The sequence below is a fragment of the Pelodiscus sinensis genome, chromosome 18 (assembly GCF_049634645.1).
Source record: "Pelodiscus sinensis isolate JC-2024 chromosome 18, ASM4963464v1, whole genome shotgun sequence".
In the NCBI taxonomy this organism is placed as follows: Eukaryota; Metazoa; Chordata; order Testudines; family Trionychidae; genus Pelodiscus; species Pelodiscus sinensis.
In genome coordinates this window covers 5,530,806-5,558,152 of record NC_134728.1, presented here as the reverse complement: position 1 = coordinate 5,558,152, position 27,347 = coordinate 5,530,806, and the positions used below count along the sequence as shown (strand labels likewise).

General features: G+C 44.7%; 1 protein-coding gene across 7 annotated transcripts in view; it reads right to left on the bottom strand.

The window, feature by feature from the left end:
* MYT1 (myelin transcription factor 1) overlaps positions 1–27,347 on the bottom strand; it is a 141,233-nt gene that overhangs the window by 9,697 nt on the left and 104,189 nt on the right. For 4 of the 7 annotated variants that reach the window (XM_075901020.1, XM_075901023.1, XM_075901022.1 and 1 more), the window contains 6 exons: positions 26,746–26,808; positions 26,519–26,587; positions 14,831–14,893; positions 14,193–14,276; positions 2,587–2,808; positions 1,878–1,969 (listed from right to left, as the gene is read on the bottom strand). In XM_075901020.1, coding sequence (XP_075757135.1) covers positions 1,878–1,969; positions 2,587–2,808; positions 14,193–14,276; positions 14,831–14,893; positions 26,519–26,587; positions 26,746–26,808 — 593 coding nt within the window. The remainder of the gene's footprint in view (positions 1–1,877; positions 1,970–2,586; positions 2,809–14,192; positions 14,277–14,830; positions 14,894–26,518; positions 26,588–26,745; positions 26,809–27,347) is intronic. The other 3 variants (XM_075901021.1, XM_075901024.1, XM_075901027.1) reach the window with 2 other exon arrangements.

The following is a 27,347-nucleotide window of genomic DNA, read 5'->3' as shown; positions in this document are numbered from 1 at the left end:
GCACCCTTAGGGGTACTTGAGAGAATCCTGGAGGGTGGGGGGGTGGGAGGGTACATCCACACATGTGAAATTTGGAAAAAACTGAATTTTTGTTTTAAGTTTTACAGCACTTGATTATTTTTTTTACTTTTTACACCCCAAAATTTCATTGCCCACGCAGCTACAATTAAGTTGTTTAAACAACTATGTTGCAATGCTAGAAAAAAATTGTCTCTGAAAACTGTAGGTATTGGGGGTACTTATAATTTTTTTAAAAAAAGGGGTACTTTATAAAAAAAAAGGTTGAGAAACACTGTACTAGGTCATGGCTGCTACATTTTATGGCTCATTAGTGTGGTGGGCTCAGAGTGGGAGTCCCAGCTCCTATCAACACAGATAAATGGGGTTCTAGGATATTAATGGAGAAAAAAGTGCATGTTGCAATTTGGATGCAAAACTGTGGACTGTGCTAAGGAAGCTAATTAAAATTGAAATGCCAGTGGAGGCCTCATATTGAAATTTCCACCGTCTCCCAAATTAAGAAGAGCGTTCCACATGGTGAATAATCTGATCAGCGCCATAGAACAGTCAGAAAGTGGTAGGGGTGGCACCTCCCTAAACCGGGACTCTCAGGTCTTGACAACGTCCTTGATCCTGCTGGACCACGGATGTTCCTGGGCCAGAGAGCCCCGGTGGCTGGAGTCAGACAGCAGAAGGGCCAGCAGCTGGGAGCCCTGCTGGGCTGAGAGCCTAGCAGGGCTGGCAGAAGCCCGGCAATGGAGTCGGGGTTGGGGCTGCGGCAGGCTGATAGGGGAACCGGGGTTAGGGGTCAGCAGCCTGGCAGGGAAGCTGGGGGCATGACTGCCCAGCAGCCGGTCGAGCTGTAGATAGCAGCAGGCAGTCTGACCAGAGCCGGCGGCAGGGTGACTGGCCAGGACCGGAAGTGCAGCCGGCAGCAGGCTAAAGGGCCAATGGCAGGGAGCTTGTTCGGGACCGGTCAGGTCCCAAGGGTGCCGGACCAGGGAGGTCCAACCTGTACTGCACCTGTCAGCCTTCCCCATTTGGGAAGGAGGTATCAGATGACACTCGACTATTTATTTTTTTAATAAAAACTTTATGACCATGACCTCTGCAGATCTGACACTGATCTTTATGATGCCATCAAGACAAACATGGGGTTTCAACCACAGACGAGCCGAGGCAGAGTTAAAAATAGCAAGAGAAGGGTAGACAGAGCAACCCAATTCATGGTAGTGAGCACACTCTAGCCCTAAATCAGGTGAGCGTGCACAGCAATGATGTTCCTGATCAATTTCTGGGAGGGAAAAGCTGAATGAATAATAGGGCTCCAGCTATTTTAAGGCAACATGTTGATCAAAGGCTGATCAAAGGCCAATGGAGGTGACAATGTTGCTGTTATTTGTTACATGCGTTGTGCATCAAAAGCCTGACTCTGCCATCCTTATTCATCCAGACAGTCCCACCGAGCAAACCAGGACTAACGGTGGGACAAACAAAAGAAGTGAGTCCCAAATAACTATTTGCACTTATCTGCTGGTCTAGCAAAAAGAAATAAACACACCCTACCACAACAAGAGACTGTACTGTACACACTTCTCCCCCGAGGGAGAAGATGACAGCACAAACAAGAGACAACTGTGGAGTCCTACTGCGTAAGTGCTACTGGCAGGTGCTCAGATAACAGATTCATGAGCACAGTGTAAGGACCTATGTAGAACAGAATGGAACATAATTATTTCAATAATTAATCAATAACGACGTGGCAAAACAGCAATTTTTTGCATGATTCTAATAATAATACAGTCTGGTCATAATACATAAATAATTATTTTTCCAACACATATGAAAGATAAAGCAGCCAAGATCAACAACCTTACCATCGCTGGTCTTGAATTTAGTGTTGAGAATTTCATCCCCTGAGAGTTTTCCTTTCTTTCCAGCAAAAGTAGCTCTGGGACACCCTGATAAACTAAAGGCAAGTAAAAATGGGTTTCATAAACTCTCAGCATCTGTTGATGTTTATGACCTCCAACAAGAGTTCTTACCATTTGACTGAGTTTGTGCCAGGAGGCAATTCTTCTAACAACATTCTACACTAAATATTAGAGAGGAAATTGCGTTATGAATAACACCACCATCATCCCCAGTTATAAAACAAGAGCGTTTTTTGTTGTGCAAAGAATAAGGAATGCAAATCCCCTAAAGGAGTGGCTATGACAAATGATGGGACACCTCTGACTAACAAAGACATTTAAAATGTCAAAAATGTGCCCTGATGTGCTAATTTGATTCAATTAAATTACCATTTTTCACAATTTGCCCCAACTCAGATCTCCTGGATTTTTCAGAGTACAATGGCTATTTGTTTTGCTGGAGAAAACCTCTTTTAAATTTGTGAGAAATTGGGCAAAAACGAAACCCCCAATGCGTGAACGTTTCCAGCTTATTTTGTGGCTGAAGCTCGGAATATTTGTAGCCCACCTTCTTCAGAAAGGATGGAAGCACACAATAACAAGGCGATCTGACAACATTTACTTCCTCATTGAGTGTAGCTGTGCATCGGATTGCTGTGCACCCAGTTATTACCTTCTGTGAGTGAGAAAGCTTCCGTTGGCATGACCTGAGCCATCACAGCCAGGGGTTGGACAGGTAGGCCCTTCATTCTTCAATGACTTCCAGGAAAATGAGGAGCCATTGAGTGATCCTTCTTTCTGCCGGCGGGCTGCCAGAGGACACCCCGATGCACTGCGATGAGAGGCGTATTTGCCGCTGATGTGTCCAAGCCCAACACAACCAGGAACCGGACACCTAACGGGAAGTACAAGTAGTTGCAGGATGAAAATGGAAGCAAATAGGATTTTAAAGGTGCAAACCACTGCGGATAAAATTAATGTCGGGGAAAGCCAAGGCAAGTTCTGAGGCGTGTGCTCCTAAGCCTAGGTTCCGATCTAAATTGTGGTGTGCCGAGGCATTTTTAGCAAGGCGTGAAATTCAACACTTGCAAGCCTTAAGCAGTCCAAGTGGCATCTTCCATGCACTGTGAGCTCTCACATAAGGTGCCTGAGAGATCATATGGTGTGGTGGACATCACTTTGTTCTTTGGGGCCAAGTCAAAATCATCCTGCAGGCTGACAGCTGGACAACTATTTTTTACATTCTGAGGCATGCAGGGCATGTCTTACACACAGAGATGGCATGCCACCGGATCACAACTGTATCGCAACTAGAGGGGGCAGATCCTCCGCTGGAGTACACAGCCACAGCTCCATCACCATTTCCACCATTCAACCCAACAAAGCAGGACGGGATTGGCTTAGGGTGTTTTCCGCTGGCACTATGGCCTCTTGGGCTGTGTCTAGACTACATGCCTCTGTCGTCAGAGGCATGTAGATTAGACACATAGGCAAAGGCAAATGAAGCCGCGATTTAAATGTCGACATCAAAGCCCTTTGTCGGCAGCCCCGTTATTCCTCGTGGGATGAGGTTTACCGGGGCTGCCGACAAAGGGCTTTGATGTCGACAGGGGAGTGTCCAGACTAGCACGCTGAGCGGACAAACAGCTGATCAGCTGTTTGTCGGCTCAGCGCGGCAGCCATGTAAATGTAAATGAAGCCGCGATCATTTAAATCGCAGCTTCATTTGCCTTTGCCAAAACAACAAATCTACATGCCTCTGACAACAGAGGCATGTAGTTTAGACTTATCCTTGGAGGCAAAAACAGGTCTGAGATGGAGCCTGGGCCCCTGGAGGTTGAGGAGCTGACCTGTCACATGCACAAGGAAGAGGGGTTTGGTCTGGGAGGGCTCCACTTGGTGTGAGGGCAGCTCTTTATTGCGAGGGAGGGAGGGACTAGCTCCCAGTTCTGTGGAGAAGGTCTGTCTGCATGTACGAGATGAAGGGCGTGTGTCACTCTGCAATCTCTATCCAATGGGCTTACACTGCAGCAAGGGAGGTTTAGGTTGGACATTAGGGAAAACTTCCTCACTGTCAGGGTGGTTAAACCCTGGAATAAATTGCCTAGGGAGGTTGTGGAATCTCCATCACTGGACACATTTAAGAGCAGGTTGGACAGACATCTATCCGGGATGATCTTGATGGTCCTTAGTCCTGCCAGGAGGGGATGAGACTAGCTTGATGACCTCTTGAGGTCCCTTCCTGTGCTAGTGCTCTATCCAGACCTGAAGTGGAGGGAAAGACTGACCAAGCCCTCCCCACAACGGCGCCTCACTCCCGCCTGTGAGCTCTCGCGGACTCAAAGGAACCTGCCACCGCATCAAATGACATGGGCAGGGGGGATCCTCGAGGTGCAGGGGATCCTGCTCTTTCCCTGGCCCTGACACCGCTAGACACGGCTGAGCAGGCCTGAGCAGAAGGTGGCTCAGAACAGGACAAGGCTGAGCGGCCAGAACATAGCTTTCTGAGGTGACAGCGCTCCAGACCGCTCGGGCAGCACCACACCTCTGCTCAGATGTGGGTGATAACTGGATGGGCCATGGCCTGCCAGGAGCTACGCCCCACTGTGCAGACCTCACCACGTCAGCGAGGCTCCTTTCATGCTTCAGACTTTTCTTGAAAACCACGAGGCCTAGTGACGTACTCGATTGTGTTTAAATGAAACCGGAGCGTCTCTCGTGAACACTTGGCTGCAGGGCCCAAACTACGCTCCTCTGGTGCCTACAGCCTTAATCGCACCCTGCTTAAGTAATGTGCTGAACAGGGGCCTAAATGCTGTTGTCTTGAGGCTTAACAGGCTCCTCACCGCAGCTGTCGCCAAGGGACTTCTCGTGATACAGCCTCCAGCTTCCCTAATGCAGCCCTGGTGCATAACTCAGGAGCACTGTAGAGATTTTGGCATGTGTGCCTCTCTGCCTAGACGCTACTCCACAATGCAGCAGCCAACAATTAGCCATCTCCTAACACTAGCCCCTTCTGTGGCCAAGGGTAAAGAGTAACAGGAGCAGGAGATGGGGCCAGCACAAAGCATAAATAACCCAGAGCTTTGTGAGTGGAAGGAATATACGATAAGAACAACAATAGATGGGCAGGCAAAGACACAGTGCAATGGGTAGATAAGAGCAGAGCAACATCTCCCCAATAATTGTGGGACCACAGCATCAATTTATAATGACTGGGGGCCATAAGGCCCAGAGCAGGGGTGGGGGACCTAAGGCATGTGGGTTGGATGCGGTCCCTGGGTTGCTTGTATCTGGCCCCCGAGGCTTAGGACCTCCCCCAGCACTGGAGAACCCACACTGGCACTCCAGCCTCCCGCGCCCCCCCCCACACACACTGACTTTCCTGGCCCCTGATTTTTCTGTGGGTCAGCGGCCCCCAACCCAAAACAGGTTCCCTACCTCTGGCCTAGAGTGTTCGGCTACCCTGAATAGAAAGGGACAGAGAGAAAGACTCATCTGTGAAGGTTCTGGTTTCTTTCCATGACCATAATGGATGTTTAAACCAATGTCAGCATTCACTTGGACTGGGCTGTTCTAGTTTATTTTTAAATAAAAATGAATGTTTAAAAGTAAAGGCAACAGAGGGAGGGTCATAGTTTTGATGTCTCTCCTCAATGACAATGGCCAAATTGGCCAATGCATCAGTTTAACACACACAAAACACCTGTAGAGCAAATTTTCATGGGGTGCAGTTGTGTGAGCCAGCTGAACATTCTCCCCCCCATGACCTTCCACCCCTTTTTAATCCAATACATTGATTGTAGGCTTTGGGGTAAATGGCAGATTGACCAAGAGCACTTACATTTGCTGTCAGCCTAGAGGGGAAAGCATGGGAAGATTCTGCCAAACACTTTGTTATTTATTGGGTGAGCAAGTTTTGGTTGTTGGGGGAGTTGAACAGAGTGGCTCACAGGTGGGATGGGTGGTGGGGCAAATTGCAGGGTGAATAGGCTGGAGAACAAATGGAGGACACATGGGTGGATGACAGAGAGCGCATCCCTCAAATTCAGCTCACTACGTCCTCCTTTCCGTCTCGTTTCTGTCTTCCTATACAATAGGGAGCAGGAGACAAAGACTCGCCTGTTTCATTTGTAATAAGTTGACAAAACAGGCGGGCAGAATTGCAGGACAGAGAATTTGATTAAAGGTGTTGAGAAGGCAGTGTTCTAACGGAAACTCCACTGTCTGTATGAAAGCAGCCTAGCCCTGGCTTGCCTTCATGAACCCCTGAGGCCAGATCAGGTCTCTCCTGAAATTTGATCCTCTTTCCCCTATGCTATTCATCTCACTTGGGATAAGACCAGCCCATCTTAAAGAGGAAGGAGGAAGATACATTGGGTGGAAGCATCGGGTTCTGGTCTTTGGAGCTTGGAGGGTAAGTAAAAACGATTTGGTGTACATTTATTAACTGGCTAACAGAAAAATCCCTTTCACCCAGAGAACATCAGCGATAATCCTTTTCAACTTCCAACAGAAGAACTAAAACCCTGGGTCACAATCCTGACTTCAAACCACCCGTCTTGATCATGTTAATGACTCCAAAGATTGAGAAGTCATCAAACTGGACTTTTCTTTTTTAACTGTTAGTGACAGAATGCTTGTACGGACATCATAGTAGCACTGAATCAAGGGCATCTATTTGGCATAGCCACAGCAAATCATATCTTTCATTCTTGCCAGGAAATCCAGGCTCTTAAATCCCCTTTTCCAAAATAAGCACAGTCGGGACAATGAAGAGTCCTGTGGCAGATCTGATAAAGCGGGCGTTATGCACAAGTAAATATTAGTCTTTAAGGTGCCACAGGACTCCTTGTGGTTTTTGCATGGCTACCCCTCAGATATAGTTAAGATACATCTTTCTCTCAGTAAGGGGAGGGTTTTTATTGTTGTTGTTGTTTTGCTTCTCACTTGTGCATGGCCCCTGACTGATTTTTTGTGGGTCAGCAGCCCCCGACCCACTTCTGCTAACGGCAAAGGGGTTCGAATGTACTAGTAATTTGTTTAAAGTATGTTGTGTTCTGGAAACACAAATATTTCCATAGAATCAGTCACTCATTTAGGTCTTCATCATGCAGCCAGACTCCACGGGTGTTGATTTTAGGATTGGGACCTCGTTGGTTTATTTTGACACTCCAAATCAAAAAGCTAAGGAGATGCTTTTTATCCCGATTTTTAATGTGATAAAAGCAAATGTTTAAAGCTGGTTACACAGTCCTGGAGGTAGGGATTTATAATGGATATACACTAGTAGCCATGTAGACCAGTGTCAACATACTAAGAAAACTCTTCTCCTTTTCCCTTCTAAACTCAGGGGCTAATGACATGCTAATGAAAATCAGTCACTCAACAAAACCTGGTGCATTTGCTAAGGTTTCTGCTGTGGTCTGGTTTTGCTTAAAGACGCTAGTCAATAATAAATGCAGGTAAAAGTTTATTACTCATGGGAGAATGTCATATATAAAAAAATAAATAGGAAATGGCAGAGTTCACCTGCTTAGCCTCATCAAGAAAGTAATTAGGGATTTCAAACATTCCTATCAAAATATTCACTGAACTGTTCCTGGAAATCACAACCTACATTTCACCAGTGAAATGATTGCCCTTATTATTTTCATATTGTGTAAAAAGAAATTGACAGCAGAGGAGGGAGCTATACACCCATTTTTTTCCAAGATAATTTGAAAAACGCTGATCTCGATTTTAATCATCTGCAAGTGCAGCACAATTCACTTATAATATCCCTGCCAGCAGGAGCCTTGCTAAATTCATAACAGCGTTGCTTTTATATGATCACAAGCAAATTACTGAATCCCCAGGAGTAAAAGAGGTGGGGGCGGGGAGAAGAAAGAAAGAAAGAACCCCTCCAGCATTTAGTATGCAGCCTCTATGGCCCAGCCGTTACATATTTTACACTGTTAATTTAACTTTCATTACATTTTTATTGTAAAAAAATAAACCAGAGCCTTATTGTGCAAAACAGCTGGCTTGGGCTTCTTTATTATTATTATTTAACTGAAGTGTTAGTAATGGCTGATCAATTAGGCAGCCATTCTCTGTTGTTTTCTTTTTTATGCCAGGGCCAGGCTGAAGGTTGAGGTGATCCGTTCAATCACATCTGTAGTAAATTACATGAAGGATGAGCAACAAAACAACAGGGACTAAATTACTTTCTCCTCGGTGGCAATGTGCAAAACTCGGATCCGTTCCAAGTGCCTTTTGGTACACAGATGGAGTAATGGAATTACAGCTAAGCCTCTTTAATGCAAACCTGCTGGGACCTTCCCCAGAGTGTACCTTGTTAGAGAAGACAAAATGCTAACTTCCCAAGGACTAGGGTGTCTCGGGAACAAAGGAATCATTTCCTCTTATTGCTGCTTTGCCCCCAAGTCATCTCTGATGGGTTCCCTAAATTCTGCTTGCCAGTTCCTTGTGTTAATAACTGAGGGACAGATATGGAAGCCCACAGAGTGGTATAAAGGGAATTCCACTTCTCTTTACAGCCCTGTAGGGCCCCAGGTATGTATGCCTGATATGCCCCTTGCCAAGCAAGGGAGGGGCATGGAATGGGGGTAGGGTGGGGCTGTGGCTTAGCTCTGTCCACCAACAACCAGGGGAGATACTATGCAGTAATTGGCACTGCCTAGAGCAATGGGGAAAGAGGAAGGAGCCCTGGAGGAGTCAAGTGCACAAATGTGCTACCCTTACACAGAAGGCCATATTTGCAAATGCACATGAGCAAATGAAGAATGAAGTTTAAGAAGGACAAATGCAAAGTGCTCCACTTAGGAAGGAACAATCCGTTTCACACATACAGAATGGAAAGCATCTAGGTGGGAGTACTGCAGAAAGGGATCTAGGGGTCATAGTGGACCACAAGCTAAATACGAGTCAACAGTGTGACACTTGCAAAAAAAGCCAACATGATCTGGGAGGCATTAACAGGAGTGTTGTGGGCAAGACACAAGACAACATTCTTCCACTCTACTCTGCGCTGATTGGAGTATTGTGTCCAGTTCTGGGTGCCGCATTTCAAGAAAGATGTAGAAAAATTGGAGAAGGTCCAGAGAAGGGCAACAAAAATGATTAAAGGTCTAGAGAACATGAGCTATAAGGGAAGACCAAAAGAATTGGGCTTGTTTAGTTTGGAAAGGGGAAGACTGAGAGGGGACATCATAGCAGTTTTCAAGTATCTAACAGGATGGTAAAAGAAGTAGGGAGGAAAAATTGTTCTTCTTGGCCTCTAATGAGAGGACATGAATCAATGGGCTTAAATTGCAGCAAGAGAGGTCTAGGCTTGATATTAGGAAAAACTTCCTAACTGTTAGGGTGGTTGAACACTGGAATCAATTGCTTAGGGAGGGTGTGAAATCTCCATCTCTGGAGATATTTAAGAGCAGGTTAAACCACTTCCCGCAACTCCCCTTGGCTGCAAAGGATGAAACGGAGCCAATGGGCACCGCGAGGCTCCGTGGCCACGGCGCCAGTAAATAAACAAACCAGGGCGGCCAGTTAATGCGTTTCTCAAAGTCGTTTTGCAGAGCATTTTCAGAAACATTGGTCTAGATGGTGCTTGGTTCTGCGGTGGGAAGGGGACTGGACTCAATGACTGCTCCAGGTCCCTTCCAGTTCTTGTATTCTATGATGCTATGATCAGATTGTGGGCGGAAGGGTTATGCCATTCTGGGGGACAAAGTTCTAAGTCTCCCCGCGTCGTTCCATTTGGGTGTAGTATTTTATCCAGCACATGCAGCGGTGAGTCAGAAAATCCCAGCTCTTTCTGTAAGTTCCTTAACTCCCCTGCCTCAGTTTCCTTACCTAAAAGGGGTGTAATACTCTTAAGCCATGTTTACACTACAGATAAGATCGAAGCAGCCACAGTCGATCTTCCAGGGCCTGAATTAGTGGGTCTAGTGAAGACATGCTAATTCAAACTGAGAGAGCGCTCCCCTCAATGCTGGTAGTCCTGCTTCTACAAGGAGTAAGGGAAGTTGAAGGGAGAGTGTGTTCCTGTCGACTTCCTGTGGTGTGGACGGCACCAAAATTCAAGTTAAGATACTTCGACTTAAGCTACACAGTTAACGTAGCTGAAGTTGAGTATCTTAATTTGAACTTATCCTTAAGTGTAGACGAGGCCTTACTCTCTTATGGCACAGGGCTTTCAGGAGGATTCATTAGGAGAAGTCTGTAAAGCACCATGACTATAATGCTACGTCTAGTCTGCAAGCCTCTTTAGAAAAAGAGGGTCTAGACTACAACCAGTACTTTTGAAAAAGCAAGCCTCTTTTTCGAAAGAGAGCACCCAGGCAGTCTGGATGCTCTACTTCAGAAAAGCACAGTTTGCATTACATAGCGCCTTTTTTCGAAAGAGCACTTTTGAAAAAAGGCGTTCTTCCTCGTAAAACGAGGTTTTCCCCGGTCGAAAAAACTGCTGCATTCTTTCGATTGACTTTTGAAAGAATTCAGCAGCAGTCTAGATGCAGGGGAAGTTTTTTCGAAAAAAGGCCACTTTAAAAAAACAACCACCCTGTAGTCTAGATACACCCTCAAGGGCCAGATATTTGCGGGCTACTTGGTACTATTTTTAGTGCTGCAATGCACCATACAGCTGGCAGATCTGTGCCTCCTTCGCATGGGGAGAATATGTAGGTCGCATAAGGCTGGTATAACAACTCCTATTACAAACCCCTCCACAGGGCATGTGACCATGGTGCTGCTGTACTAATGGCTCCTGGGGGCCATTGACAGCTGGAATAAAGCAGTCTGCTGGCCCCATGATTTGGACAGCACAAAGACCTTTTTATGCCCAGGGCTGCACTGAGCTTCTTTCAGCTGAGGTTCTAACCTGCAAAGTGCTAAATGAAAGACCCAGTCAAACAACGTTTCCATTGAAAAGCACAGCTTTGTCAAAACTGAAAGATTCCCATTTCAATGAAATGTGTAAAGGAGAAGAGCCCAACTGAATCCTTTCAACCTGCTTGTACTGTTACCACCCAACTGGCTCATCTTGGGAACATCACAACCTTTTGTTTCTACTTTATGGTTTTGATTTGGTTAGTCTTTATAGTATATTAAAATATTAATTACAATATTGCATACAGTAGGTTGTATAGAGATGTAGACTAGATAATAGTCAATAATTTTCATAGAAAAGTCTAAACAAAATGAACCAATGTGATAAAATCTGGACAACATTACCAAAATGACACATTTTTAACTTACAGAAATGAAAAGATTTGACTTTATCTGAATGGAATGTGTCAAACATTATCAAAACAAAATGTGTCAATGACCCTGAATTGATTTTTTTTTTTTTTTTTAAGAATATTCATGTTGTGGGATATTTTAAAATTTCGGGGTTTTATTCTAGTTCAGAACAATTTTTTTTGTTGCAAAATGTCAAAATGACAGAAATTCTAGTTTCCAAGCGACTCTGCTATACATACTATTTCAGGTCTGATAAATTTTTATATATGTGTGTGCACATGTGTGAGTGCGTGCGCACACATATGAATGTGCATGCACACCTGAACAGCAACTGCAAAATGATGCAACAGTCCATCAAAGAACCTCTTTCTCTTTTTTACTGATGTGTGATCTATTCTGTGTATATATATTTGTGGATGAATGTAAATTTCATATGCATAGATTGGAGCTTCCCATGGAATCCTTCATACTGTGTTCCCTGTGCATGCTTTGCTTCCAATTCAGCCTTTATTTGAATTTCCTGTGTCTCCACTCATGCAGCTTCAACCCTATTTTACATCTTATGGGGTAACTCAGAGAAAGTCAACATTTAAACTAACTGGAACACACAGCCTAGCTGATTGCCGGTTGTGCTTACAGGGCCAAAAATGGAGACAGTCAGCCCTCTGCCAGTGAAGTCTTTTGATTTTCACTCCCATCCCCATGCCATTGGTTAATGGAATCAGATTATGGATTTTTTTTCCCCCTAGCAATTTAGAACATTTATATCAAAAAGGATTTTTTTGAAGATTCTAGAATAGGTTGCTTAATTTTTAATAAATTCCTGGTCATTATCACACTGCTCAGGTAACCAAATAAGTTTCTTCCTGTGGATTGAAGACTAAACAGAGCAGATGGCTGACATATCATTTAGTTTTTAAGCATCCTTTCTATTTAGTTGTTGCATCTCTATTTACAGTGAACACCCACTGGTGAATAACAGCATGGCATTTTCCCCATTCGTGCTAGAACACTGCACCGCACTTAAGGTGCATTCATATTTTTGCACCTGCTCCTGAAGAGGGAGCACAAATTGCTATTTTATGAACCTGACTGAAGGCAGACACTGGAAATGTCGAGTCACAAATACTCAGATTTACTCACCTGCAATTCATGTTGCAAGGAGAAACTTTATGCCCTCAAAAAGGCAAACCAGAACTCAGCCCCACAGAAAATATGCCCATTATGTGTGCTTAGGGTTTGGCTAAAATACAGTATTACCAATCCCATGCATTTAAAAATCATGACTTGGGCCTCTTTCCAAACCGTGAGATTAAAAAAAAAATCTCGTGATTTTTAAGACAATTTGAAAAAAATTTGGGATGCTTTTAATTTGTCTTCCAGTTTTTGAGAGCTTAGTGTACACTTGAATTATGTTTTGAAACTTTTCTGCAACCACAAAGGTTAGAAACTTACTTTTAAAAAACTAAAACTGAGATTGTCTCTGTCAAATAAATCCTGGACTTGAATCTTAAAAAACAACAACAACAAAACACCTTTCAAATGTCATATGCACAATGATAAAAATCAAGACAGTTGGCAACACATGAATTTTCCAAAAAGCTTGTCTGGAGGTTTGAAAAGTTTTGATCATCATTATATGCCTCATGATTATTTTCACTTTCCTCTGCACTTTCTGCTTCCCACAGAAGGATTTCAGGTTTCTGAAACAGCTGGCTTTTGTGGTCATTCTGGTACAAAGATTTGTCTCTTGAAGTATCTGACTCTTGTCACATGACAGAGGTGTAACTTTCTGTAGCCCATGTCAGGCGACTGAGGCTAGGAAATAACTCTCAGTTTTTCCACTACTCCCGTGTGTCACATATTTATTACAAACTAATACGAGGTACTTCACGGTCAATGAGATTTTCCAAAGTGGCCTAAGGGATTTCGAATCTCCATTCTTCAATCCCCTACGTGCTTTGAAAATCTCAGCCAGAGACTCTATGGCAGTGCTTCTCAATTCGTGGCTCACAGGCCACTTGTGGCTCAATCAGCACAGAGCTGCAGAACCATGTGAGATCCTTACGGCCGCACGGGTAGCATTAAGTCCGAGTAAATATTGTCATGGGCCTGATCCTATGAGATGCTGCCAGCTCTCAATTCCCATGATCATCAACGGGAATTGAGGAAACTCAGCATCACCAGTGGATTGCTCATTGCGAAGGCGGAAGTCTAGAACACTTAGGGCATGTCTACACAGCAGAGCTAAACCCGAACTAAGCTACACAACTTGAGCGATGCTAATTGCGTAGCTTAAGTTGAAATTGCTTATTTTGACTTTTGGCGCTGTCTATTTTGCAGTTATTTCGAGACAGATCACTCTTTCCCCTGCTTCCCTTACTCTTCATACAATGAGGGTTAGTGGAGTCAGAGTAAGCACTCCTCCAGCTCGACATTATTTCGACATTAAGTCAAAAGAACTGGTTATGTGTAGCCGCGGACTATGTTATTTTGGAGTAACGTCGGTTATTCCAAAATAACGCTGATGTGTAGACATAGCCTTAGAGTTTCTGCCCAGTCAAACAACAGCCACGTTTTCCCAATGCATTAAGAGAACGAGTGGCAGGAAATTAATAAATTGAGCTGGTGAAAAATGTAGTGCACTTCAAATCGGGACAATAAGTGGGAAAAATCGAGCACAAAATTGAGCACAAATTCACCCCCTCCCCCCGCGTTTTTTTGCCGGCTCTAAAATTAGCCAAAATTCTTCAAATTTCAAAAGCATTTTGAATCATGGGGAAGAATAATCGGGAAAAATGGAAAATACTTTACATTTTCTGCCCCTCTCCTCCCCTCTTCAAATTAAGGTCCTGATCATGCAAAGACTTATGCACATGCTTAATATTAGGCACAGAGAGAATTAGCATTGACATCAATGGATGGTGTAAAGTTACACGCGTCAGTAAATCTGTGTAATGCTGCATGACTTAATGAAATTGTTCAGTTTCCAGATCCTGAAAGGATCTACTCAGGAACTGCCTCGGGACTTACTTCATCAGCTCCGGGTCTTCTTTGTCATCTTTCGTGGGGGTTATCTTGATGCCACTTTTCTTGGCACGGGGGCAGCCTGACAGACTATGTTTAAAAAGAGAAGAAAGGCCCGTCTCATTGGCAGAATTACCGCTTCTAATACTCCCCTGCCTCACTCATCTTTCCCTTGAATTTACCATAGTGTTTTGATCTTGCTCATTTCAGAGCCTCCCATCATGAGGAGAAGTGAGGAGGAAAAGAAAAGCACATTTTGAGGGAGATGGCTAGTAATTAACGGTGTCTAGATAAGAAGATATCTACTAACAGACTGCAATGTTTAATGGAATTGTTGAAACAGAAGTCTTAGATCTCTTCTATTAATGTTCTAAAGTCATAATAGAAGTCATAAATAGGCAGCATTATTAACAGGAACATTGCATCAGCTAAAATCTGACCCTTTGTCTTTTATTCTGCTGAAGAGAGCAGCTAATCAAATGCTGGAAACATCAAAAAAAAAAAGTCAGATTAAAGAGACGAAAATAGGCTTCGGTTGTCAGTAGCATTAATGTTTTATTCAGAACTTTACAACTCTGCCCATTGCAGAGGGAAAAAAATAAAAAGAGGCCATGGAACAAAAATAATTTCAGTGAAAATCTTACCTCCTATGTGATGCATAATTTCCTGTTATGTGACCAGAACCATCACATCCAGGAGTTGGGCACCTGTGGAAGAATGGGAAACCATGATTAGCAAGGAGCTGGGGCTGGCAGACTGACTGAATGAAATATTTGGCTAGCTCGTTTGAAAGGAAAAGATGCAAAGCATCATACTGGATGCATCACTCGCTTTCCTTCCCGTCAGCACCCCACCCCTCAAATAGCTCAGAATCATGCCCAGTCCATATTGTTCATACCACAAAGCCAAATGGAAACCCTTGGAAAACTGGTTGATAGCGGTGTACGGTTTAAAGAGAAATGAAGTGGAAGGTTCAGACCTATTGGATGACTAGGATCGGTGGGTGGAACCAAACATAGCAGAAAGCTTGTCTCTTTCGGGGTAGGAACAGAATCCAGGTATCCACTGAGTGAAGGGCAGGGATGCAGGTCATGGGGGAAAATAAGGGTAGCAGAAGGCAAACAGAGAACCTTGGACAATACACACTGCTCTAAGACAGAACCCAAGCAAGTGGTGGGCAACCTTGGCGAGTGAGTGGCCTTCCTTCATCTCAGTGGGCTGCAAGCTTGTCCTAACCAAGACGATCTCCTGGGACAGGGCAGTTTTGTTACCTGCGCTGATGTACCTAGAATTTGCAGGCTGTGCTGACTGAACCGTAGCAGCACTTGGATTGGATGCAAAGGGAACACGCGGCTCCAAGGGCACCGTTTCGGGAGGTCGGGAGAGGGGGAGCAGCCATGCGTACCAGCACACGGCTTGTTTTTCTTCCCATTCCCCTGACTATCAGGGAGTGAGGGGAAAGTACACGGCTTCCGTGCAGCCTCTCACTTCTTGCCGGTGAAGGAGGCGGCAGAGGTGTGATTCACGGAATACAAGTACTTTCCCCTCGTTCCCTGATAGTCAGGGGAATGGGAAAAAAAGCAAGCTGCGTTTCAGTACTCACGGCTGCTGACCCTCCTGCTCTCCCAAAATGGTGCCCTTGCACGGCTCTCACAGTCAGTGTTGTGTGCACTCAGCATGCCCCTTACTTCATGTGTTCTGGCTTTATGTGCGTTTCACTTTAGCATGGGCAGCAGGTAATGTAGGCAAGGAAAGGCAAATTGCATTCCCAAAATTGCCTACACTGTCCAGCCACCCGGGGAGGGCTGGGACCGTGGCGTGGCAGCCTTGGCCTTCGACTGGGGTTGGGCGGGGCTTGGCTGGGGGACAGCTTGTTGAAGGGGTGTGGCATCAGGGAAAGGGGTGTGGCTTTGGGCAGAAGACCCAGAGCTTTGGCTTGCCTTCCCCATTCAGGCCTTCACCCTCTGTCCATGCACTTTAATAATATCAGCAGGGGAAAAAAATCGATACAGCTGGAAACCAGTGGAAATCTAACAACCCTGCATGTTGCAAAATGTATTGCGGGCCACACATAGAACACTGATGGGCTGCATGAGCCGTAGGTGGCCCATTACTGACCCCAGGAATCAGTGGTCACCACCTAGAGTACCTCTCCATGTCTAAAGGACTAGAAACACAACTCATCACCACATGGAACTTCCCTATTAAGCTTCCCTCCTTGATTGGTGCATGGCAAGATATAGAATCATAGAACACTAGAGTTGGAAGGGATCTAGAGAGGTCATTGAGTCCAGACCCCTGCCCTCATGGCAGGACCAAGCACCACCGAGACCATCCCTGGCAGAAGTCTATCCAACCTGCTCTCAAATATCTCCAGAGATGGAGATTCCACAACCTCCCTAGGCAATTTATTCCAGCGTTTAACCACCCTGACAGTTAGGAAGTTTTTCTAATGTCCAGCCTACTCCTCCCTTGCTGCAATTTAAGCCCATTGATCCTTTTCCTCTCATTAGAGGCCAAGGAGAGCAATTTTTCCTCCCTACGCTTTGTAACATCCTTTTAGATACTTGAAAACTACTATCATGTCCCCTCTCAGTCTTCTACTTTCTAAACTAAACAAGCCCAATTCTTTCAGTCTTCCCTCATAGCTCATGTTCTCTAGATCTTTCACCATTCTTGTTGCTCCTCTCTGGACCTTCTCCAATTTCTCCACATCTTTCTTGAAATGTGGTGCCAAGAACTGGACACAATACTATAACTGAGGCCTAATCAGTGCAGAGTAGAGCTAAAGAATGACTTCTTATGTCTTGCTCACAACTCCCCTGTTAATGCATCCCAGAATCATGTTGGCTTTTTTGCAACAGTGTCACACTGTTGATTCATATTTAGCTTGTGGTCCACTATGACCCCTAGATCCCTTTTTGCAGGACACCATCCTAGACAGTCACTTCCCAAACGGATTGTTCTTTCCTAAGTGGAGTATTTTGCATTTGTCTTTATTAAACTTCATCCTATTTACCTCAGACCATTTCTCCAGTTTGTCCAGATCATTTTGAATTATGACCCTATCCTCCTAAGACATTCTCAGCTCAGGCCTACATGAATGCATTGAGGATGCCCCTGAGTACACTTAGGACAAAAGCCTACCCTTTGAGTGAATTATGGGCCCTTGAGCCCAGGAAAGAGTTGATTCCATGGGACCACAAATGATAACAAGGTTCAACATGAGGATACTGAATGGGGACTCTAAGCAGAGAGCCTCAGACTGTGCCCACTGCACAGTGAAAGAGTCCAAGGAACCAGCGAAGGCCACCCAGAGGACACACAAAGATGAGGGAATGGGAGCAGATCCTATAGTCACAGAAAGCCTGGCTGACGTGTTCACTTCTCATGGATTGGTAGGTGAGCATCTTGGCCAGTGCTGGGGGAGGTTTGAGAAGTGCATCTCAGCTCAGGACTGACAATGCTGGAGACTGAAGTTTACAGACCAGGTAAAGTGAGAGCTGCTACAGTGCAATGTCCCGTTATGTTAATCAAACTGTCTCTCCAGTGTACTCATTATCATTTGTATGCCCTCATCACCATAGTACCTGAGCACGTCACAACCGCCAAGGGATTTAGTGTCACAGTGCCAGCAAGAGGCAGGGAAATACGATTTACCCCATTCTACCAGTGGGGAACTGAGGCACAGAGAAGTCAAGTGATTTGCCCATAGTTATTCTGTGGAAGAGTCAGGAATCCAGACCTCCTAAATCCCAGTCCCATGACTTAACCACAAGACCATCTGATTGCAACTGTATTGCTGGACTGACAGGATCTTATCTACGGGTGAAAGGCTAGACCGAGCTAGTTCTTTTCCTCTCTGGTAATCCTGCCAGTCAGCGTCCTGGGTGTTTTGGTCTGTGGAAACCTTCTCCATAGGAGCTGACACTAAGACCACCAAGGCTATGACTATACTAGAGAGTTTAAAGTGTCACAGCAGCACCGATGCAACCGTGCTATTGTAGTGCAGCTCGTGCGGATGTTCTAAACAAGGGGTGGACAATAACATGGCAGCAGTTCATCCGGGTTAGCCCTTGGCAGGCCACCGCTATGGTTACCTGCACAGCCGCAGGTACCAGTGATCGTAGCTCCCATTGGCCACAGATCAACATTCCCGGCCAATGGAAGCAGCAGGAAGTGGCACACACCGGAACACCGCTTTCCACCGCTCCCATTGGCTGGGAACGACGATTCATGACCAATGGGAGCTGCGATCACTGGCACCTGTGGCTGTGCAGGTAAATACAGTGGTGGGGACCTATCAGGAGCTAATCTTGGCGGACCGTTGTTTGCACCTTGCATGATCTATTGTAAAGTGCTTTGGATGAAAGTGTTATACAATCCCTTAATAATAATTAACATTTTTTTTCTACAAATAAAAACACACAACTCATATTTCAATATTGCTGGGGGACTCTCCCCTACCTCAGCAGCCACAGCCTTGGAGCTCGAGAAAGTCACTTCTCCCTCAGTCCACCACAGCCCGGCATGCCTCAAATTCTCCGCTCCCCTCTCCTCACCCCCACTGCCTCCCCCCTTTTCCCCCCACCTCATCTCACTGTTTCCTCCCATCTAGCCCTCTCTAAGGCCACCTCCTCAGTTTACTTGTGAAGGTCCAGACCCCTTCTTAATGGAGCCATGCCTGTGAGCCCCTAATTAGGTGGGCAGCCCTTCATTTTCTCGTTTGCAGCTGCCCAGGTGGTCACCTTTGAGGACCTATCCATACACCAGCTGAATGGAGCTCGGGGACCACAGTTTGAGAATGTCCGACTCTAAGCCAACTGAGAGAGTTCTCCCGTCAAATGAATGAATCCTCTCCTACCAAGCAGCAGTAGCTATGTTGGCTGAACATAGCATTGTCCATACTGGTGCTTCGGTCAGTGTAACTAGAGTCACGCAGGGGGTGGCTTTTTCACACCCCTGAGTGACATTAGTCACGTCGAACCAAACTGCAGCCTAAATCACTTTGCATGGGGCAGCCAGAGTGTTTTATTTCTTTTTAACATTGCAAAACTGCACATCCTTCCTATAAAGACACGACTGGCTGTTCACTGAAGTTCAGCTTTTTCCAGCTGTGCCTCGTCTGAAGTTACAGCATCCAACATTCAAAAACAGAACTGAAATTAAACCATGAAAAGGGGAGGGGGGGAATAAGAGTGCATCAATGCGGCTGATTTTCCAACTTTTCTGGGATCATTTAAAATGGCATGAAAGCTGGCTTTGGCTTAACCTGTTACCAAGTAGGAGATAATTGAGTAAGTCAGACAGTAAGTAATTAAGGCCATGAAAGCAGTGAAAAGTGCTGGAATATGAACGATGATGAGCAGAGAGCTCTGCTGTGAATGTGGTGGGTAATGCTGCAGAAATAAAAGTTGTCATGGGGACGCACAAAAGATGTGAGTTGCTTTACCTGCATGCCAGCCTGCAAATGAGCTACCAAAAGATTTTAGTCAAATTTCAGTAGTTGAATGAGAATGCAATGGGGATATGTGAACTGAATTGGAGGTTTGCCATACATTTCAATGGGATTTGAACATCAGAGAGAAAGGAAGAATTTATTTTGGAAGATTCAGTCTCGGCTTAGGCTCATCTACACTAGAGATCACACTCATTGGTGTCTAACTACAGGTGTAGACACTTGTGCTAGTGTAGGCAGGCAGAGCACTGTAAGCCATAATTTACACTAATGCAGCTTTCCCTGCCTAGCAGCCAGGTAAGTATCAGCTCAAAATTACAACGTATAGTGGCTTTGCCTTTTCCACTACACGTGCAGCAGCTCAGGTTAACCAAGTGCCTGTGATTTGATCACATCCCCAGGGCAGACAAACCCTTAGACTGTGAAATCTTCCTGCCACTTACCCCAGGTCTGCACTGGTGGAGAAAAATTGATGCAAGATACGCAACTCCAGCTTATGTGAATTGCGTAGCTGGAGTTGATGTACCTTGCACCGATTTTCTGGGGCTGCCCCACAGCAGGAGGACAATGGAGGAAATGCTCCCATCAACTTCCCTTACTTCTTGTGGCAGCAAGGAGTACCAGTGCCAACGAGGATGCCCTCAGTGTTCTATTTAGTGGGTCTTTACTAGACCCACTAAATTGAACCTTGGAGGATTGATTGCCAGAGCCTCGCTCCTCTGGCAAGTGGAGACATGGCCTTACTCCTGCTGAGTGAACCTTGCGACACTGATTTGACACTTTCTTTGTCCATTCTTTTTAAGGTGTAAGGTCCTGACCCTGCATGACTAAAGCCAATGGGAGTTTTTTTCCACTGGCTTCATGGGGACTAGAATTCATCCCTAAATGTCCAGTTATTTAAATATCTCTAAAATGTACCTATTAAAAATGCTCAAACAGGTTACATGTATGTAGCCCCAAGCCCCATCTACTATGGACACAGCTACGTAGTCACATCTCACATAGTCTCATAGTCATCAATTTAGTTTTTGCCTACTAATCATAGAATCATAGAGATGGAAGAGACCTCAGGAGGTCATCAAATCCAGCCCACTGCCCAAGGCAGGACCAATCCCAACTAAATCAACCCAGCCAGGGCTTTGTCAAGCTGAGACTTAAAAATCTCTACAAATGGAGATTCCTCCTCCTCCCTAAGTAACCCATTCCAATGCTTCACCACTCTCCTACTGAAATAGTTTTTCCTAATATCCAACCTGGACCTCCCCCACTGCAACTCGAGACCGTTGTTCCTTGTTCTGCCATCCATCACTACTGAGAACAGCCTCTCTCCATCCTCTTTGGGACCTCCCTTCAGGAAGTTGAAGGCTGCTATCAAATCCCCCCTCATTCTTCTCTTCTGCAGACTAAACAAACCCAAATCCTTCAATCTCTCCTCATAGGTCATATGCTCCAGCTCCCTAATCATTTTGGTCACCCTCCGCTGGACCCTCTCCAATGCATCCACATTCTTTCTATAGTGAGGGGCCCAGAACTGGACACAATACTCCAGATGTGGCCTCACCAGAGCCGAATAAAGGGGAATAATCACTTCTCTGGATCTGCTGGCAATGCTCCTCCTAGTGCACCCTAATATGCTATTAGCCCTGTTGGCTACAAGGACACCCTGTTGACTCATATCCAGCTTCTCATCCACTGTAATCCCCGGGTCCTTTTCTGCAGAACTGCTACTTAGCCATTCGGTCCCCAGCCTGTAACAATGCTTGGGAATCTTCTGTCCCAAGTGCAGGACTCTATACTTGTCCTTGTTGAACCTCATCAGATTTCTTTTGGCCTAATCTTCTTAAATGTCCAGGTCACTCTGGACCCTATCCCTGCCCTCTAGTGTATCTACCACTCCCCCTAGCTTAGTGTCATCTGAGAACTTGCTGAGGGTGCAATCCATTCCCTCATCCTGGTAATTAATAAAGATGTTCAATAAAACCGGTCCTAGAACAGATCTTTGGGGCACTCTGCTAGAAACCGACCACCAACCTGACATTGAGTCGTTGATCACTACCTGTTGGGCCCCACAGTCTAGCCAGCTTTCTATCCATCTTACCATCCATTTATCCAATCCATATTCCCTTAACTTGCTGGCGAGAATATTGTAGGAGACCATATCAAAATCTTTCCTAAAGTCAAGGTGTATCACATCCACTGATTTTCCCATATCCACAGAGCCAGTTACCTCATCATAGAAGCTAATCAGATTGGTCAGGTATGACTTGCCCTTCATGAATCCATGTTGACTATTCCTGAACACTTTCCCCTCTTCCAAGTGCTTCAAAATGGATTCTTTGAGGATCCCCTCCATGATTTTTCTGGGGACTGAGGTAATATGACGTACGTCTCTGGTTTACTGGCATTTGGGTGTCAGCATAGAATCTACCATGACTAATCATAGGGCTGGAAGAGACCTCAGGAGGCCATCAAGTCCAGTCCCCGGCCCAAAGCAGGACCAACTCCAACTAAATCAACCCAGCCGAGACTTAAAAACCTCTACGGTTGGAGATTCTACCACCTCCCTAGGGAACTCATTCCAGTACTTCACCACCCTCCTAGTGAAATAGTTTTTCCTAATATCCAACCTAGACCTCCACCCCGTATTTTAAGAAGGCTGCATAAGCCTAAAATAAATACAAGTAATGCAACCTCCTCCCCCTTTTTACCTTTTCCACAGGCGCCCAGACCAAAAGCTGCCTAAGCATTCACACTAGAGCTGGTTGGAAAATAGAAACGCTTTGTGTAGAAATTTTATCCCTGTTTTTTGTTGGAAATTTTCAAAATTTGACCTTTTACCCCCAGCTGTGATATGGGATTTGAATGTCCAAATCTTCTGGACAACTTTCAAAATACAGGCCTTGGAGACTACAGGACACCAGGATATTACACGTTTTTACATCCGAAAGTAGAGCTATTTCTTTGTCATTCTAGGATTGTTTTAGATATATATCGCTAACTTCTAATTCCGTCTTCCCTTTCAATACCTTTCAAGAAGTGAGGAGAATTATATGGATTTTATTTTTAATTATCTTAAAAGAAATCATTCTTGTATTCGATGTTTTGGCCTGCAGCTAATTTTTTATATCAGAGAGATTAACCCCTGAAATTGAATTTATAATGGTGCTGACATAGTTTTATCTTGAACTGTGAAAAAGGTGACACTATCATATCAATAATATCTTTGGTATCTATTTCTCCCTTTTATAAATGTGCTAAACCAGCACAGAAGCAAAGACAAATAATAGTATAAGCTTTGGAGATTTAGCACTAAGCAGGATGCCTCTGGTTTGTAACACAGGTTGATGTGAGCACCAGACCATGAATGTGTTCAGGTGAAAAATGTCAGTTTGAGGTGTCTATTGACTAACAAATTTTCTGAATAAATTATAGTTTCAGAAAAACCTCGCAATCAATATCTTTTTGCTGATCCACAGCGAATATGGCCAAGGTTGCTAATAGAATGTAATGCTTCTTAGCAGTGGTGAAATAATCTAGTGGACATTCTTTGGGCTACTATGTAAAGCATGGAGGAATATTGCTTAAATAAAGGTGCCCCAAAGTGTTCTTTTAAAAATATTTCCTGTATTTTACTCAGTGCTGACCATTAGATACCATGTTTTCCAGCTCCATAACAGTGTATATTTAACATTAACTAATTTCAGTTCCCAGTTCTGTGAGGTAGTTAGCCACCCCCCCCCCCCCCACACACACACATTTATATGGGTATTGCCATTTGCATAACTACCCAAAACTAACAGGAAAATGTCAGAGGCAACTGTCAGGACCAAGAAATATATGTAAAAAAACCCCCAAACAAACGAAAGCCAAGAAAACGCCACAAACAAAACCTTCTCAAATCTCAGAAAAGGATTGAATTTGAGTTAGTTCAGTGCTTCAGCTCAGTTCTTATTTTATCCAAACTGCTTTTACCTGGCCCTCCCTTGTGAAGGAAAAAACAGTTCTACCAGGAAACCAATTGCAGATTCATGATTCACAGGTGGCATTGCTATAAAGGGTAATATTAAAATACCACAGGGATTTTTTTGTTGTTAAGGGGATGGAATAGGTTTTAATACCAGGCTAACTATGTACAGCTGTAGCTGCTTTGCTAACGTCCCTAATTAGGTAGGACAGTCTCTAGGCTTTTGAATAAAATATTTATCATTTTCACCGCCCATCCTTTCATTAAGCATTCCTGGCCCAAAGTAGTTCAGTATAGTTAAAAGCCATATCCCTATTTTTAACTTGGCACTTCTGGAAGAGGCCCCAAAAGCTGCACAGACACGAGGAAAAATGTGAACCAAAAGAAATTACACCAGTCTGGCTATGAAAAAAATCCCCCCTGTTGTAATGAATTTCATTTTTAGCACATAAGCCTCAAGTACCACCTATAAAACTATTTGCAAGTATTTATATATTTGTGGATACGCTAGTTGCTTATATGCATGGGTGGACAGTGCAGGCTCCTCACCTCACCTACAGCCCCTCTCCCTCTGCTAAGGCCCTGCCTCCCAACATGGGGAGGGGAGGAGGTGGGGCAGCACGCCAAGTGTGTGTCCCCCCTTTCTCCCCCGCACAGCGAGGGGAAGAGATGGGAGGGGCAAGTGTGCTCACGTGCCCCAGCCCGCCTGGTGCCCGGAGCACCGGTGAGGGAGGAGGCCATGTGGCTCCCCACCTGCCCGGCCCCCCAGAGCATGGGGAAAGGAGGAGGCAGTATGGCCCCCAGCATCCTCTGCCCCTGGAACACGGGGAGTGCAGACACTCGGGAGGCAGCAACACTCCACCCACAAGTACGCCTACAGCAGGTGCTCTAAGGGCGGAGTGTGGGCGGAGCCATGCCTGGCGGTTTGGGGAGGCAAAGCCTTCCTCCGTGTAGGCTACCCATGCTTATATGCAACTGACCAGTTTGCATGTGCTCATGTGTCGAAAATAAAGACAGCCATACTAGGTCAGACCAAAGGTCCTTCTAGCCTTCTGACAACGGGCAATGCCAGGTGCCCTAGAGGGAGTGAACAGAACAGGGAATTGTCAAGTGATCCCTCCCTTGTCACCCATTTCCAGACTCTGGCAAACAGAGGCTAGGACACCATTCCCACCCATCCTGCCTAAAAGCCATTGATGGATCTAACCTCCATACATGTATCTAGTTCTTTTTTGAACCCTGTTATAGACGTGGCCATCACGACTTAGACATGTCCTCGGATAAAGCTGAATGGCAGATTTGGTTGGAAATTAGATTTTTTTTCCCGTCATGAGAAATACTGAATTTTCATTGAAAAAGTGAAGACGTTGGATATTGGTTTCTCAAGGAAGAGTTGAACTTTTTACAATTTTTGTTCATTGAAAACACCATTTCCCACAGAGAAACAATCTAAATGTGCAAATGTCACTCAGCCCTCCTGACTGGTCTCTTGGGGGCAGTGTAATAGACAGGAGACCTGGGTTCGAGTCTCCGCTTTGCTACCCACGGTCTATGTGACCTCTGAACATTGAAGTGATTTCCCCATTCCTCTCTTTCCCCTCCTACCCCCTCTGCCTTGTCTATTTAGATGGTAAGTTCTGCTGGGCAAAGACTTTAGCTATGTGTCTGTGCAAAACCTAGCACAAAGAGCCCTCCCCCTCTTCTACTATCCTACAAATTCAATTAATAATAATAGCCACCAACTACTCTGTTGAAAGCTTTGTTGAATGCAAAATGAAAATCAACCAACAAGAAAGCAAATGGCTCCATCTAATATAGATAGAAAAATGATTCACAACACTTGGTTTTCCATGTTTTGTTTTTTTTTTGGGGGGGGGGGGGAAGGATATTAAGTATCCTGCTGCACCTTTGAAAAAAATCTAGCAGCTTGGCCTGACTTTTCTCTAGGGGAGGAAACTTACAACAAACTGACAAACTCTCCTGTAAGCCTCATGAACCGCCTCATCAGCTAGTGTAAACTCAGTCTGGCTCCATCAAGGTTAATCAGGACTTGGGAGGGGTGAAGCCATCTGTAGAGTAGAGTTGCATGCAGGACTCACATATGGATTTCTTAATTCAGGATCATGTCCAGAAACAGCGCAAATCTGAATTCTAAAGAAAGGCTTTGGGCCAGTTAATTGGCTTTGATGCAACCGGGCCTATCCGCAGTAGCTGCGAATCTGGCCCTATGAATGATCATGCTTCTGCTCTGTCTCTCTCAAATCAAGTTCCCATTAAGCGGAATGGAAATATCTCCCTTTTTGATAATGAGCAGCAACCTAAGTATGTGCCGAATTTTGGGGTGCTGGGTTGCTTGCAAAGAACTAGCTTCTTTCTGATACTGATGGGTAACAAGTATTTTACCAGCAGCAATTCTGTCGGGGACATCAATATGGAATGAGCCTTTACCTGGGTTTGTATTAATCTATATAAAATTTTTTAGGATAAAGATAATAATGTTACACAGAAACAGGCACTCAGAAGGAATACCAAGTGAAAAGAAAATAGCACATCTCTATTGAGGCCAACAAAAATCTGCCCGGGGTTAAAATCATACATCTGATCATCTTCATGGAGTTCCATCTTTCAGAATGAAACTTCCTGAGCACTGATGCTCTTATCTTATTATTAATATTATTCTAATGTATTGTTTGTAGTACCATAGCACCAAAGAGCCCAAGTCATGGGCCAAGATCACGTCTTAACCTTTCGTCTTCTTCTTCCCCTAGCCATGGGAAGATGTTTGGCTCACACATTGGAGATCCTTGCAGGCAGATTTTGATTGGGTTTTCTAAAGATGAGGGGTAAGGTGAAAGCAAGAGCATAGCACAAGGGGGGAAAAAAGGAGATTTGAGTTCAGCGCAAACATACTTGAGGTCAGCAGAGTGGGCAGCCATGAGGTTTCTGAGGCTCTTGTCAGCAAGAGGACAACCAGAAAGGCTGAAAGAGAAGAGATGGAATATCTGGATAAGCCCAAAATAAATTAGGAAAAAGAGGGGAAGGGCGAAAGAAGGGGAGAAGGAAACAGAACCAAACCATCCACACGATTAAAAAAAAAATTATGTAGAGCCAGAACCTGAAACAGAAGGTCAACAAACCTGCGGTGAGAGGCATAGTTTCCCGTGATGTGTCCGCTGCCATCACAGCCTGGGGTAGGGCAACTGAACAAAAATAATAAAAAGTGTAAGTGCCAAAAAGAAATGAATTCATTGAAAGATTCATGCATGGGTAAAAACAGGGAAGAAGGCTTCTTTGGTTGAAAAAATTAAAAAAAAAAAAGATAGGTACGTGGGCTAGGGCTTTTTGGGTAGGTGAAATACTGGTGTGTGTTCTGGAATTTGTTAGCACAAGTTGGTGTTGGCCTTGGTATTGACTTATTGTGTTAGCAGCCAGTTAGAAATCTGTACAGATAAGCTTCCTTTTTGGCCTGTTCTCCCTGTGTTCCCAAAAGGCCACAGGCCCCTTTCCAGGAATTTATGGCGAAATATGAAGACCGAGGAAAAAGATTGTTTGTTTGGGGAGCTTTGTTTGCTGTTTTTAAAAGAAGGAACTAAAATGGAAAAGCAGCTTTACAGATCCACTATGGCCAGTTCTCATGGTTTTTATCACAGTCTTGTAACATTTGGCGAGGACTCCCAGCTGCTGAAATCAGGTAATTATCTGCGAAACTCAGTGTTCACAGAATTATAAAAGTGTAGGA